The sequence below is a fragment of the Vitis riparia genome, chromosome 9 (genome assembly GCF_004353265.1).
Source record: "Vitis riparia cultivar Riparia Gloire de Montpellier isolate 1030 chromosome 9, EGFV_Vit.rip_1.0, whole genome shotgun sequence".
NCBI lineage: Eukaryota > Viridiplantae > Streptophyta > Magnoliopsida > Vitales > Vitaceae > Vitis > Vitis riparia.
The window spans coordinates 19229028-19243138 of NC_048439.1; the positions used below are offsets into that span (position 1 = coordinate 19229028).

The following is a 14111-nucleotide window of genomic DNA, read 5'->3' on the forward strand; positions in this document are numbered from 1 at the left end:
GAGAGCTACCTAAAGTCCTCCAGCAGAACAGGTTGAACTAGTTCTCAACTGGTACAACCTATTGAGAAGAATTCCCATATTTTTCTAGAAAACTCCTAAATGAGTAAGGATTCAAACAAAAGAAACGGTTCTCAATTTTGAGCCCGGATGAGTGAGAACCAAACAAAGAAAGGTTAGGGGTTCTTCATGGCTGACAGCTATGGTGCTGAACCGGTTGAACCGGTTCCCAACCAGTTCAGACGGTTGATAAAAAATCCCAAATTTGTCTAGAAAGTTTATAACTGAATAAGGAAGCAAACAAAAGAAACGGTTCTCAATTCCGAACCCGAATGAGTGAGAACCAGACAAAGAAAGGTCAGGGGTTCCTCATGGCTGACAGAGGCAGCCAGCTATGGTGCTGAACCGGTTGAACCGGTTCCCAACTAGTTCATATGGTTGATAAAAAATCCCAAATTTGTCCAGAAAGTTTCTAACTGAATAAGGAAATAAACAAAAGAAACGGTTCTCAATTCCGAGCTCAGATGAGTGAGAACTGGACAAAGAAAGGTCAAGGGTTCCTCATGGCTGACAGAGGCAACCAGCTATGGCGCTGAACCGGTTGAACCAGTTCCCAACTGGTTCATAAGGTTGATAAAAAATCCCAAATTTGGTCAGGAAGTTTCTAACTAAATAAGGAAACAAAAAAAAGAAATGGTTCTCAATTTCGAGCCCGGATGAGTGAGAACCGGACAAAGAAATGTCAGGGGTTCCTCATGGCTGATAGAGGCAGCCAGCTATGGCGCTGAACCGGTTGAACCGGTTCTCAACCAGTTCAGACGGTTGATAAAAAATCCCAAATTTGGCCAGGAAGTTTCCAACTGAATAAGGAAACAAACAAAAGAAACAGTTCTCAATTCCGAGCCCGGATAAGTGAGAACCGGACAAAGAAAGGTCAGGGGTTCCTCATGGCTGATAGAGGCAGCCAGCTATGGCGCTGAACCGGTTGATGAAAAATCCTAAATTTGGTCAGAAAGTTTCTAAACCATTCATAACCAATCAACAACAATCATGTGTGGCCTTTATTATCCACACCCAAGCAATACAATCTTCATATCAAAGGAAATAAAAGATGATGCGGAAGGAGAAAACACATATGAAGAAGATGAAGATAAACTGCAGGTAAAAAAAAATTCAGCCTACTTACCTCAGAATCTCCACCAGATATGATCCGTGTATGCCGATGATGACCTCCAAAAAATGAGATGTTGTAGCTCTCCTCTTCAAAATAACCACAATGCTGAAGCTTTCCCCCACGCTCTTAACTCAGAAGGTGCCCTAACCTTCTGTTTTTCTCACCAGCAAAATATCCCCTCTCCAAAGTGTCCTCCTTTTTTTCTTCCTTTCTTTTTTTTCTTCTTACCTTTTATACTCATACCCCTCTCAACATTTGAGCCTCCTAGGTTCCTTCCCTTTCAACACCGAAATCCCCTCCATCAGCATGGAAAACACACCCCCCATTATTTCTCTTGCACTTACGAGGCCAGCTCACTCCCTTCAGTTTTCAGCTTGCTTCACCACCAAGAATCCATATGGATTCGTGGTGGGCTGCAAGGAACCCAAACCAAGGCCCAAAATGGGCCCACAACATTGCCCAAAACCGATCTGGAGCTTATGGGCCTGAGCCATGTAGGATTTGGGTCCCAAAATTACCAAAATCAGTGTTTTACACCGGCTTACTCGATGAACCAGCTGAACCGGAATAACCGCATGGCAACCGGTCGAACAGGTTGCAAAAAATTTTGAAAATTTGATAGAATGTTCCTGGAAGAGTGAGGAATCCAAGAAAAAAAAACGGTGCACAATTCCGAGTTCGGAAAAGGGAGATATGATCAAAACAAGCCCGAGTGCTCCGAATCTCAACATGCCCCTATAAACTCCAACTAAGCTAAAACATCGGGATGACCCCACTTCCTTCCTATAGGGTGATGTGAACGACTAGGAAAATGACCACGATGACCCTCCAAAATGAACCACATACGCACCACAATGGACCACAGACAAGCCCACACGAGGCTCAGACACCGACTAAGCCCAAAAGGGGCCCTAGTGGTGCCATATGAGAACGATGGATGCAGGTGACACCCAAAGGATAAATGTCAGTGTCGAGGGACAAAATTGAGGGTCTACAATAAAACAATGCTTAAAATCTCTTTTTTGATGGTGTTATAGTTGAGTTGGGCATTATTCCTAGTTCCTGAAGTATACCTAACCAATATCTCATGGTTACCATCTCTTTGCTTAAGAATCCCACCATAACCTATGTCTGAATCATTAGTTTCAACAATCTTAAATGTTTCAGGATCAGCTAAGGCAAGACATGGTAAGGTCTTAACTATAGACTTAATGGTCTTGACAATCTTAGTGTATTCCTCATTCTAAGGAACTGGATTCTTCTTAAGTCTTTGTCTTAAAGGGGCACAAAGTTGGCTTAGATCCTTAATAAAATTTGACACATAATTAAGGCTTCCTAAGAAACGTTGCAATTGTTTCTTATCCTTAATTTCATTAGGAAACTTATCAGCAAACTAGATTGACCTCTAAATTAGGGTAATGGTTCCTTGGTAAATACGATGACCTAGAAATATAATTTTAGTATAAAACAAGTTAATCGTAGTGGTTGACAAGCTTAAACCATTACTTTTAATAGTTTAAACGAACTTATTGAGATGCTTTCAATGTTCCTCTACAGAAATAGAGTAAACCAAAACATCATCAATGTAGACAATGATGTAATCAGAAAACTGGTTAAAGATTGCATTTATTATGTTCTAGAATTCTGAAAGGGCATTCTTAAGACCAAAGGGCATTATGTTCCATTCATAATGTCCAAAGGGTACCACAAAGGCAGTTTTATACCTATATTTTTCTGCAATCTGGATTTGCCAAAATCCTGATTTCATATCAAACTTAGAAAAAATTTAGACTTAACTAACCTTTGCAGGAGGTCTTTCTTATTTGGAATAGGATACCTAATCCATCTTAATGCATCATTAGGAGGCTTGTAGTTGATAACTAGACTAGGTGTTCCTCTTTCTAATTCATCTTGTTTCTGAACATAGAAGGTTGAACAACTTTAAGGGGACTTCTTTATCAACTTTTTGTCAAGAAGATCTTGGATTTCCTTTTCACAATAGCTTAATAATTCCTTATTCATTTGGATAAGTCTGGCTTTAGTAGGTATATTCTTCTCACTAAAGTCTGGCTCATAAGGTAATTCTACCTCATGTTGTTTCCTGTGCCAAAACACATGAGGAATGTTAGAGCAAACTTCTCCAACAATCATATTCTTAAATTTTTCTATCGCATCTTGAGTTTTCTTAACTTTTAATTGCTCTTCAATTCTTACAAGATTAATCTCTTGTTTTAAAAGATTACCTTGGTTTTCCTTAGCTTGAATCATCTGATCCCTTAAAGTGTTTATATTCCTTTCATTAGGTGGGTTAGTGAATTCAAATAAAACTTCCTTATCAAGGAGCATTGTTCTTAGACCTTGATCATCTACCTTAATAGGATAGATATAATTCAAAAAAGAGACTCCAAGCAGAGTCTTTTCCTTTAAGTCTCTAACTAGGATGAAGGTTTGATTAATGCAAATGCCCTAGTTACAATGTGAGCATTTGACAACTTATACTTAATGGTAAGTCTTTTACCATTGGCTCCTAAAAGAGTTTGTCTAGTTTTCTCATAAAACTAGGTAGGTACAAGACCTTCTTGTAGGCAATTCAAAGCTGCTCCTAAATCAATCAAAGCAATAATATTAAGGACAAATTTATCCTTGATTACTATAGTTAGGGAGACTTCCCACATTTGGAAAATAACCCTACTAACAGTATTCAATTATGCATCTGTCACTTCATCATTAGCTTGTGAAGATTTTGGAACCTCTTTAAGGTTTTCATGGTTATCAACAAGGTTTCCTTGATTAATAATAATCCTATTGATTTGTTATTGAAGGTTTGTAAAACCTAAGCTTGTGAATTATCTTAAATCTTTAATTTCCTTCTTATACTGTCTTACCTTTTCTTGAAGATCCTTAATGGTTAAGTCTTTGGGAGACTTCTGATTAAATCTTGTTAAGATTTCATTTAGATTATAAGGGCTTACTGTCTTCTTAACTTCTGGTTTACCAACAGATTTCTTAAAGACTTCAAAAAAGTTCTTGCTTAAGTTTTTCATAAAACATCTAAAACTAGTTCTTGATCCTGACTTATGACATTTATAGTCTTAGGTTGACAATCACAATTACCCTAAATACAATTATCTTGATCACTAGAAGTTTGGCTTGAAATCTCATCACCACTATCTAGTTGATTAATATCGTCTTCATTATTTGAATGAATCATTGATTCAGATTCTGAGGAGTTTAACATTACTTCGTACAACATGTCTTTTAAGTCTTCTGAGATATTCAAGTTATTAATTTTCTTTCTAACCTTACAATTTTTCTTATAATGGCCTACCTTACCACACTTAAAACAAATTAGCTTAGATTGTAAAGGGGCTTCTAACTTTTTCTGGGCTTCCTTGTTCATCCTTCTTTGGATGTGTCTTAATCTCTTGGTTTCATTCATTCTGTACTTGTCATGAGTACCTCTCTTGTTGTGATAAAACTTTTCCTTACTAGGTTGTCTTCCCATTTGTTTTTTCTTGCATTGTTTAAAGGGATGCTTAGTTTCTTTTTGGCTAAATCCAAATTGGCTATAGAATGAACCAAACTCATTCTTGTAGATCTTTTGCTCATTTTTCATTTGTTGCTTAAGTCATTGCACAGGTTAATTTCTCCTACTGTGACAATGCTTATAATTTCTCCATAAGTTAGCTTATCATAAGGGATTTGACCATTAAACTATTCCCTTATCTTAATCCTATTTCTCTTAGAGAAAAGTCTAGGTAGTCCTGAAATGAATTTTTCTTTCCAAAATGACTTATTACAGTTTGATCTTAGCATGACTTTGGTTAAGAAAACATCTCTATACCATCTAAAGTCATGAAGCTTGGGACACTTAAGGTTGGTTAAGAGATCTGCAATCTTGTCCTTAATCTTTGCAGGATCTCCAATGAAGTGCTTTGATATTGAAAAGATTAGAGTAGCCATTGCATCCTCTATATCTTGTCCTTCTTTGTCCTTAACCACTTCATTTTCCTCATTAATCCTATAGGCTTTTAGGATACCATTTCTATCATCAAATGTGAGATAGTTATCCCACCATTCTTTTAGCTAACCTGTAAACCTAGCAACGAGTGTTTGAGCTACAACATGATCTGATAGTTTATTGTTTAACTTATAGGTTATACTAACCATGGTCATTTCTTGAAGCTTAGTGAGTATGTTATACTCAGTCAAACCATCTATGTTCCATTCATAGATAGTACCACTAGTGTAGGAAGCTTGATTATACTGATTTCTTTCCTCAAACTACATATCAGGAAATGTTGGCCTAGGGTGGAAATTCCTAGTCTTAGGAACTTATTGGTTATGGATAATCCTTAAAACTCTTTGATCTGAGGGTTCATCAAAGATTTTGATTAGGTCATCAACCTCTGCTTCAGAACTAATATCCTCCTTAATAACATTGATTCTCCTGTGAGAAGGTTGAGGTGTCTCAAGGACAATTAAGCTATCTTTAACTTTTTGGCTAATCCTTTCTATCAATGCTTGATCAATATGAGGATTTTCCTGGAATTTTTTAGAGAATTCAAACGGCTTAAATAAAGGCTTATTATCTTTCTTAACAAACGATGTCTTAATGTGGTCTTGGGTTTCAATGATCTCCTCAACCCTATTGAGTTGATCACTTAGAGTCTTAAGAAACATGTTAGTGTAGTTGTTTTGTTCCATGATTCTTCTAACATCTACAACACTAGCAGTTCCTTTATCCTTAGGCTTAGTCTTAAAAGGTGAAGTTATTATAGTTCCATTAATATTCTTTTCTATCTCAGCTTCTGGAGGGTGAATGGATTCCATGACAATGTCGTCACTAGTTTTCCATACCTTAGTCTTTGTGGATGTGTTATTGACATGTTTACCTAGGTAATCTGGGTATTCCTCTTGTTTGAAGAGTTCAAACCAGATCCAATACTTAATATTTTTCTTTTCTTGTCTTAAGTATGTGTAGAATTCTTCTTGGTAGATGGTTCTAAAGACCTTAGGGACCTTACTAAAGAACCAATCTCTCCATTCCTTATTGGCTTCAGAATAGAAGTCCTTACTTAAAAGATCCTTGTCAATCTCAAAACCCTCATCATCTAAGCTTACAGTGTTAATCATCTATGAATAAGTGGGAGACATATAAGGAGATTCATCCTGATGTGATCCTTGAGTAGACTCCTTTTTCCTCCATGTAAAAGGGTCTAGCAAGGTTGGTTTGACTTGTAACACTTGTTAACTTAATGTTCTTAGGATTTGCTAAAGAGGATACTTCTTCTATCCTAGTGGTTCTTACTGGGATAGATGAACTTGAAGCTCTAAAGGGTTCATAATATGAAATTTTAGGGTTGCTAGAATGTCTAAAAGAGTTGGAGAAAACCAAATCTCCACCCCTATCTGGGTATAGAACAATCTATTCATCTTCTCAAATCTTTGCTCTAAGGCTGCAACGACATTGGCAAAATGCCAAGTTGCTAAAAACTCAACCTCATTCCACATGATCCTTTTGGGGATTATGAAGTTTGACTTGTTTAGTACATCTGAGTGGAAGAGAATAGTTTCACCCTTAGGACCCGCGCACAGTGCTCCAAATCCCACACTTGTGATCATACTCTTATAGGCAAATCTTGTGATGATAGAAACAGGACTATTTCCTTCCTTAATTGAAGACAATACATTCATAAAGTTTGATTTAACTATGAAGACAATAATTAACAAAATTTGTTTCCTTTCTTAATTGAAAAAGCAGAAAATACAGGATTGATAGTTACAAAGAATAACCAAAAAGGTTGATATATATATAACAATTATGTCAGATTCTCATGCATTGAAGAGCTTCCTAAAAGGACCATCCTTCCGGTCTTTTGCAGCTTCTGTCAGTGCAAGGAACCTCTTGAATCCAGTGGTGGCTGCACCTCGTCCAAGTGCAGCAGCTCTGGTTAGCACATCCTCTCGAGAAGCAATAACTCCAACTGAAGCGGGATTTGCAACTGTGAGAGCAGCAGGAGCAACAGGCGCAGTGGGGGTAGCCTGGACTACTGGTGTAGCAGTAATGGAAGGTTGTGTAATCCCTGATCCACGCTTATTGAAGTCGTCCAGTATACTTTGCTGGTCAGCTTTTTTAAGGCCCTGCACAAGTCGTATTCATGTTAAAAAATCAAACGAGAACTACCCAAAGTTAAGAGCAGATTCCCAGATCTCAACACAGGAGGTGCTCCCATCCATAAGGCTGAAAAGGTACGTATTCTCCCAATTAAAATTCATCAGAAAGGAGCTTAAATTGCTAATACTGAACCCGGTTACCCCAGTTAGCATAGTTTCTTTCTTATTAGGTTCACTAGGGTCATTCTTGGGTTGCAACCCAGACCATTAGGTGTGTATGAGCTTCGTGTTTATAGACGACTCTAGTCATGGAGGACAAATTGTGCACCAAATTTGATCTACTATCTAGATCTAGTCCAAATACTGAGAACTCTTGGACAGGGCTGGTTAACTCAAATAGTATTTTAGTAGCTTCATGGATACATTCAGATGGGTACCCCCTTTTGGGCAAAGGAGAAGTATTTGATAGGTCAGAACACCAAAAAACATGAGAGGGAAAAAGACTGAGAACTATGAGACTCCAACCTTAAGCTCCAGAATCCGCTGAAACTCCAAGGGCGTTCCCTCTGGCAACAACGCACGATATGTATTGGCCACTGAATCAACTGGAGACAATATAACCTGTATAAAGAAAACAAGTAAAATTCTTGAAACACAGAAAACTGAAACATGCAGAAAGGAAAATTACACTGGTCTGATCAATCACCTTCAAGAGTGCTTCAGCTTTGCTCATCTCACGGCTTACAAATTTTGAGTAGCTAGCAGCTCCTGACGTCTGTTTTAGGTATTAAAAGAAAGGAAACCAGTTCATTGCACGCAATTGAAGAAAGAAAGAGTGAGAAAGCAGGTCCCACTGAGTATGATTAACATACAAAAAGGAAATCATATCAAATAATCATGCAACTTTTGTTTTTCTAGATTGATTGCATATGGCACTCATGAGAGTGATATAAATGTTGATCAATATTAGTCAACATCTCAAATATTAGAAAAGCAAAGGAAGATTTCACTCCCACCCCTTAAACAAGACAGATGGCAAGATCATCCATAAAACAGCACTACGACTAAGAATTAGGGATGGGTTCTCTGCCTATTTAGGAATTTTTTAGGAGTATAATTGAGAACCTCTGCTGTTCTCTTCAGTGGGGCTGTGGTGCTCCCCTCAAAGTTGGTTGGTTTTTTCTTTTTTTTTTTTCCTTTGGTGTCTCAGAAGCAGTACAGGAAAAAAAAAAATTCACAACCCATCAATTGATGCAAACGGGATGCCTTTGGTCAAATTGATGCTGCCCGTGCAAGCAAGAGGAAGAATCAGCAAACCATAGTCTCCTTCATTATGGATTCATCTGCTGCTTGGGCTTGTTGATATTTGCTGTCTTTGGAGTGTCCTTTGCTAAGGACTCTATTTTTGTCAGTACAGTAGTTTTATCAGCGACGGAAGGAGAAGCATATGGGTTTTTTTTTTATATAAGAAACAACAATGCATTATATTGAAATAGGAATTAAAGTACAATAGAAAGATGAGGAATCCTCCCACAAACGAAAGGTGTGGAGCTCTATGTGTTAGTTTTGAAGGATGTCTTTCTCAAAGCTCTATTTGTCTAGTAAAAGAACGCTCCAGTGCATTCTATGCTGCCTGTGTACTAAGTTGCACCCTCTTTTTTGCTAGGCATTCATTTTAATACATTCCCTTGCCTAGCCCACACATTTAGCCATATGAGACCCAAACAAAGCAATAGTGGACTCAAAACCATAAAAGGGACTAGATGATGGAATAAAAGACTTCTTAATTTGTGTAGGCCACAAGATTAGCTTTAGGCTTCGAAAGAGTATCTTTATTTTTTTCCCCTTTATTGAGGATATCTTTTGTCATCTGCCTAAATGTTATCATGTCACTACTTCTAGGTTACGTTGGTACTAGGAAAATATTAAGGAAATAAAAAAATGTTAAGGGAAATGATTTTCTCATGTTTGGTTGTACTATGGAAGATATCAAAGAAAATCAAATATAATTAAAATTGGTTTGAAAATTATGCATTTTCAAATTATTTAATCTTTATATCAGAGAATTAAAATAAGTGAAATAAATTTGAAATAGTGTATAAAAATAATTGATTGACTTTAAATCTATTTTTTATTTTCCTTCACCTCTTCTTCTACTTTTTCTTTCCCTTGCATTTTCCCTCAAACTTTCCGAAAACCAAACATAGCGTTAAGGATTTTATCCCAACACCTTCAACTTTTAACTTATGTCACACCTTTTAGTTTCATTTCACAAGACAAAACCATCTCATTCTTGCTCTTAAATGGTGCTATGCCTAACTTCTCAAGAATGTATTTGCTTTTTGTACTTTGGTTCTTGCCTAGCCACTACAGTTCAAAAAGCCAGTGGCAGTATTGATTTCAAATACATGGTATAATAAAAATGGCTTGTTTTTTAGCCAAACATAAATGGATGAGACAAAAAACTCCTAAAACAATCCAATACGATTTATGAAAAATATTCTAAAAAAAAAAAGGAAGAATGCGCATTTAGATTATACAAGTAAAGCCAATAACATATACAATTTTTTTTTTTTTTTAAAAAAAAAACTATAGTATAACCTATAACAAAATAACAAGAGGCTGTCAAGATACTTTACAATGAAAATTAGAAATTCAATGAAAAAAGAATTAGAAATGCATACTTTGGATGTTTGTATGCCTGATTGATATCTATCAAAAAATAAAATAAAATGCCTGATTTAAGGCATGCCATCTTAAACCATGTACAAACAAATATACATTAATCTAAAAATCAGAAAATTCAAAAACGAAAAAGAAAATAGTTTTTTTTTATGGAAAATGCAGATCTAAGGATTGAATTTTATCTCCTTGATTAGAATGTCATATGTTGTAGTGCAATGTGAAACCATCTCCATGTCAAATTTTTTGAATTTATTTTCATGATAAAAAAAATTTATATATATCTTTCATGTTAAAAAAAAAAAAAAAAAAAAAAAAAAACCTAACGTACACAAGATAATGCTTCCATGGTTCAGCTACAAAGAAGTGTACATCAACAAAGGAATGTAGCAGAGAATATATAACTTAAAAATAAAAAAGGACCCAAGGTGATACTTCCATGGTTCATCTACAACAAGAAGTGTAGGGTGGTGTTTGTTTTCAGCTAAAGTAACTCACTGACATCAACCAACATAATTAAACTAAACTTATTGATAACAAATTCACTTTAGTTATATTGGTTAATATCAACAAGATACTTTTAGTTGAATGGAAAAAGTCAAATATTTTGGCTTTTTCTATTCAACCAAGAAACAACACCACCAGGTCTACAAAGGAATGTAGCAGAGAATATATCAAAGGCCTTTGAATACTTTTATAAAAAATGGAAAAATACTGGTCCCTATGATTATTTAGATTGCCAGGCCAAACCCATAGTGTCACCACAACATAACTTAAACTTTATATCACAAATTGAAAGTCTAACTTCTGTGGTCCCTATATTCAGAAGAAATTGACCTTTAAAGCATCCCCTATGTGAATGCATAAAAATATAGTATACAGAAATCAGGTGATGAGGCAGGGGAAAACAGAGAGTAAATCTCATGCAGCAACAGAACTTCCCAAATTAGAAACTTGGTTTATGCTTTTCCATCTCATGTGTGCAAATGGGCCTTCTCTTGCAATTTAGGACCAAAAATTTTCAATCCATATTTACATTTTTATAGTAGTTAATATAGAAACTCTAGCCATGAAGTGCCTGGCTTGTTTTCAAGGTTTTTGACTTTGTCTTGATCATAAACTAAAGACTTAGAAAGTTAAAGAGTTTTTATTGAATTTCGTTAATTAAATTTTGTGAAAGGGAAGGATTGAAATTTGGCAAAATAATCATAAAACTTTCAAAACACTTCCACATAACATTCTTTGCAGTTTCTACCATATGCTCCACAAACAACCCATGGAACCAAATATGACCCCAGATATAAGACTGAAGCACGACTAACACTTGTCCTGCCCAAGTCCCAAACAGTAATTCAATTTGTGTAGTGATAATATGCTGATAACCAATCAGGAAAAGAAATTATATACCATAGCTTCTATAGATAATTTATCTTGGTGCACTAACTCACCTGTCGTCCAAGAGAAGGAATCTCAAGAAGAATTGTCTTTACTGCTTGAGTATCCAACAACATCTGCAGTAGCATCATCCAATTAAATTATGTCTAAATTACATAAATAAATCAGCATAATTCACTTCCCAAATTCATTTTTTCTACTATAGATAATCAATGATGGAAAGTACTTTGCACCAGTAACTAATTTTCAATGTGAAATACATGCTCAAAGTATTTGTAGTACTTCAAAGTTTCAAATTGAAAATAAATTAAGTTTAATCAACTTCTAGAGAAAAAAAAATAAAAAAATGAGACCCATGCTTTTGCTTTCTGCACAAGGCATTGGGTGAACCTCAGGCCAAATTGTGGAGGGTGCCAAAATCTCATTCTGATCCTGCCCAATACTAATATTTGGTAGCACTATCAAGAACAGGAATCTCATTGACCCAAAATAGGACCATAAGTGATGGGTCTCCCATTAATCACAGACAGTGTGGTTTTCTCATTCACATGCTGGTGAAATAAAAAATAACAAAGAGATGAGGACCATGATAATGTTTTTCAACTACTAAAGGTGTTTCAGTCAACAATGATGTATCAAGAAAACACTCTAACATGCTTCATAAATTTACATCCAAATATCCAAATGAAAATCACCCACTTCGATCCTTGATTCCTATTTCCTAATTCCCTCAATTCCCACACCCAAATGACCTCATCATGTTCCCAACAAATTCCATGTGCATCCACATCACAATGGGAACCACCCACGTAGATCCTTCAATATTCATTCCTATATTTTCTCAGTTCCTGCCACCCAAACGGAGCCTAATGGAAAAGTCATGTAATTCCTGCGGGCATCCAACTAAATGAGGCCTAATGGCAAAGTCATGGAATTCCTGAGTGCATTACACTTTGATCCAAGAACTTGACCCTGAAGGACGTGCTACTAGACATCCCTCCAGCCTCAATTGAAGGCACGCCTGCAGTTGTAAACCTCACATTCTTTTCAATAGTGTGGTAATATATGTCTAGTTATTCTTTCTTAATGGCAATGATGTTATAGTTGAATTTGTGATCATGATAAAAACAGTCCTTAGCGTAAATAATTTTAATTGGGTCTTGCTTATCTAACATTCCTAGTTACAGGTCTTCATGGTATAAGATCCATCAATAGCGATGTCAAAGATTGAAAAAATGTAAAGGGACTTTCTTTGTTCAAGGAAAGGAGAGGGAAAGTGCAATCATCTCATAAATTGGGATCTACTGTACAACCCCAAAGTGGAAGGGGGTTTGTGATTAGAAAAGATTTCATTGAGAAATAGAAAGCTTTTAGGGAAGTTGCTTTAGAAGTCTTCAAAGGATAGTGACGCTCTTTGGCATAAGGTAATATTGAGTATCTATGGGTCTCTTCCCAATGGTAGAATGTCAACATTCTATTCAGATGGTCACACCAATCTCCTTGGAAGGCCATTTGCACATGTTTTTCAAGATTTCTCTTGATACACTCTCATTTTGTGGTGAGTGACAAGTATTCATTTCTAGGAAGACATGTGGTAGGGGGGTCAACCTCTTTTCTCTCATTTCCAAATCTTTTCAAAGTTGTGATTGCTAGAAGTTCTTTTATTTCATCTATACTTGGTATGTCTTTCCTTTTTTTTTTTTTATCTTGGAACCTTATGTTTCATTGTAATCTCACTGTTGGAAATAGAGGACCTTAAGGGGCTTACGTCCTCTCTCTCTTGTGTGCACCTGTCACCATTTGTCCTTGGGATGAGAGCTTGGTCATTATCTTCTTCAAGCCTATCTTTAGTAAAATCTTTCATTTTAGCCTTTGTCCAACCTATTGGATCTTGCTCCTTTCCCTGAACAAAATTCATATAAGAAATCTAAAGCTTTATCTAAGATCAAGGTGTTTGTGTGGCTAGTGGCCAATAGAAGGTTAATACTAACGACTTGCTATAGATGAGAAGACCATACAAAGATCTTAGTCTTGATCATCGCCCTACATGTATGGGAATGAGGAATAAATTAACCATCTTTCTTACACTAGCCTTTGACTTTGGGGTTATGGCATCTTAGTCTTGATCACTGCACTATGTGTATGGGGAGTGAGGAATTGATTAACCATCTTCTTACACTAGCATTTGACTTTGGGGTTATGGCACAACCTTTTCAAATTAGCTAAGCTTAATTGGGTTCCTCATAGGAGCATATGTGACATGATTTCTATATCCTTTAGTGGTTTGGAGAGCACAACTAAAGGCAAAATTTTGTGAAAAATTTATTGTCTCACTTAGTGCTATCAAAGGCGATTGCCAGGTTGCCTAGGCCATCAGGCCAGGCAAGGTAGATAAAAGTCGCCTTTTGAAGACCAAGGCAAGGCAATTTCAAAGAGGCAACGCCTAGGCAATCGCCTTGGGATAAGGCACAAGGCATAGAGGCCGCCTTTGACCATGAATTAAGATTAAACATATTTAGATTATAATTTCATTCAATCAAACATTGGATTAAACAAAGTATAAGATAAAATATTATATTATCAATCATAAAGGTAATAAGATGGAGGGTTATCAATCTAGTCTTGATGGAAGTAATGACAATTTTAATTTCAATAATGACCATGATGATGATGCCTAAAGCTTCTCTAGAATGTTCAATCTCTTATTTTGTTTTTTATTTTATCGTTTAGATGTTTGAAAAATAAG

The 14111-nt window shown here is 36.1% G+C and overlaps 1 protein-coding gene across 2 annotated transcripts in view; it reads right to left on the reverse strand.

The window, feature by feature from the left end:
- Positions 1-6849: 6849 nt before the first annotated feature.
- The window catches only part of LOC117921614 (vacuolar protein sorting-associated protein 53 A), a 47989-nt gene continuing 40727 nt past the window's right edge, over positions 6850-14111 (reverse strand). For both annotated transcript variants that reach the window (XM_034839559.1, XM_034839560.1), the window contains 4 exons: positions 11419-11481; positions 7995-8063; positions 7814-7909; positions 6850-7315 (listed from right to left, as the gene is read on the reverse strand). In XM_034839559.1, coding sequence (XP_034695450.1) covers positions 7007-7315; positions 7814-7909; positions 7995-8063; positions 11419-11481 — 537 coding nt within the window. In that variant the 3' untranslated portion in view covers positions 6850-7006. The remainder of the gene's footprint in view (positions 7316-7813; positions 7910-7994; positions 8064-11418; positions 11482-14111) is intronic.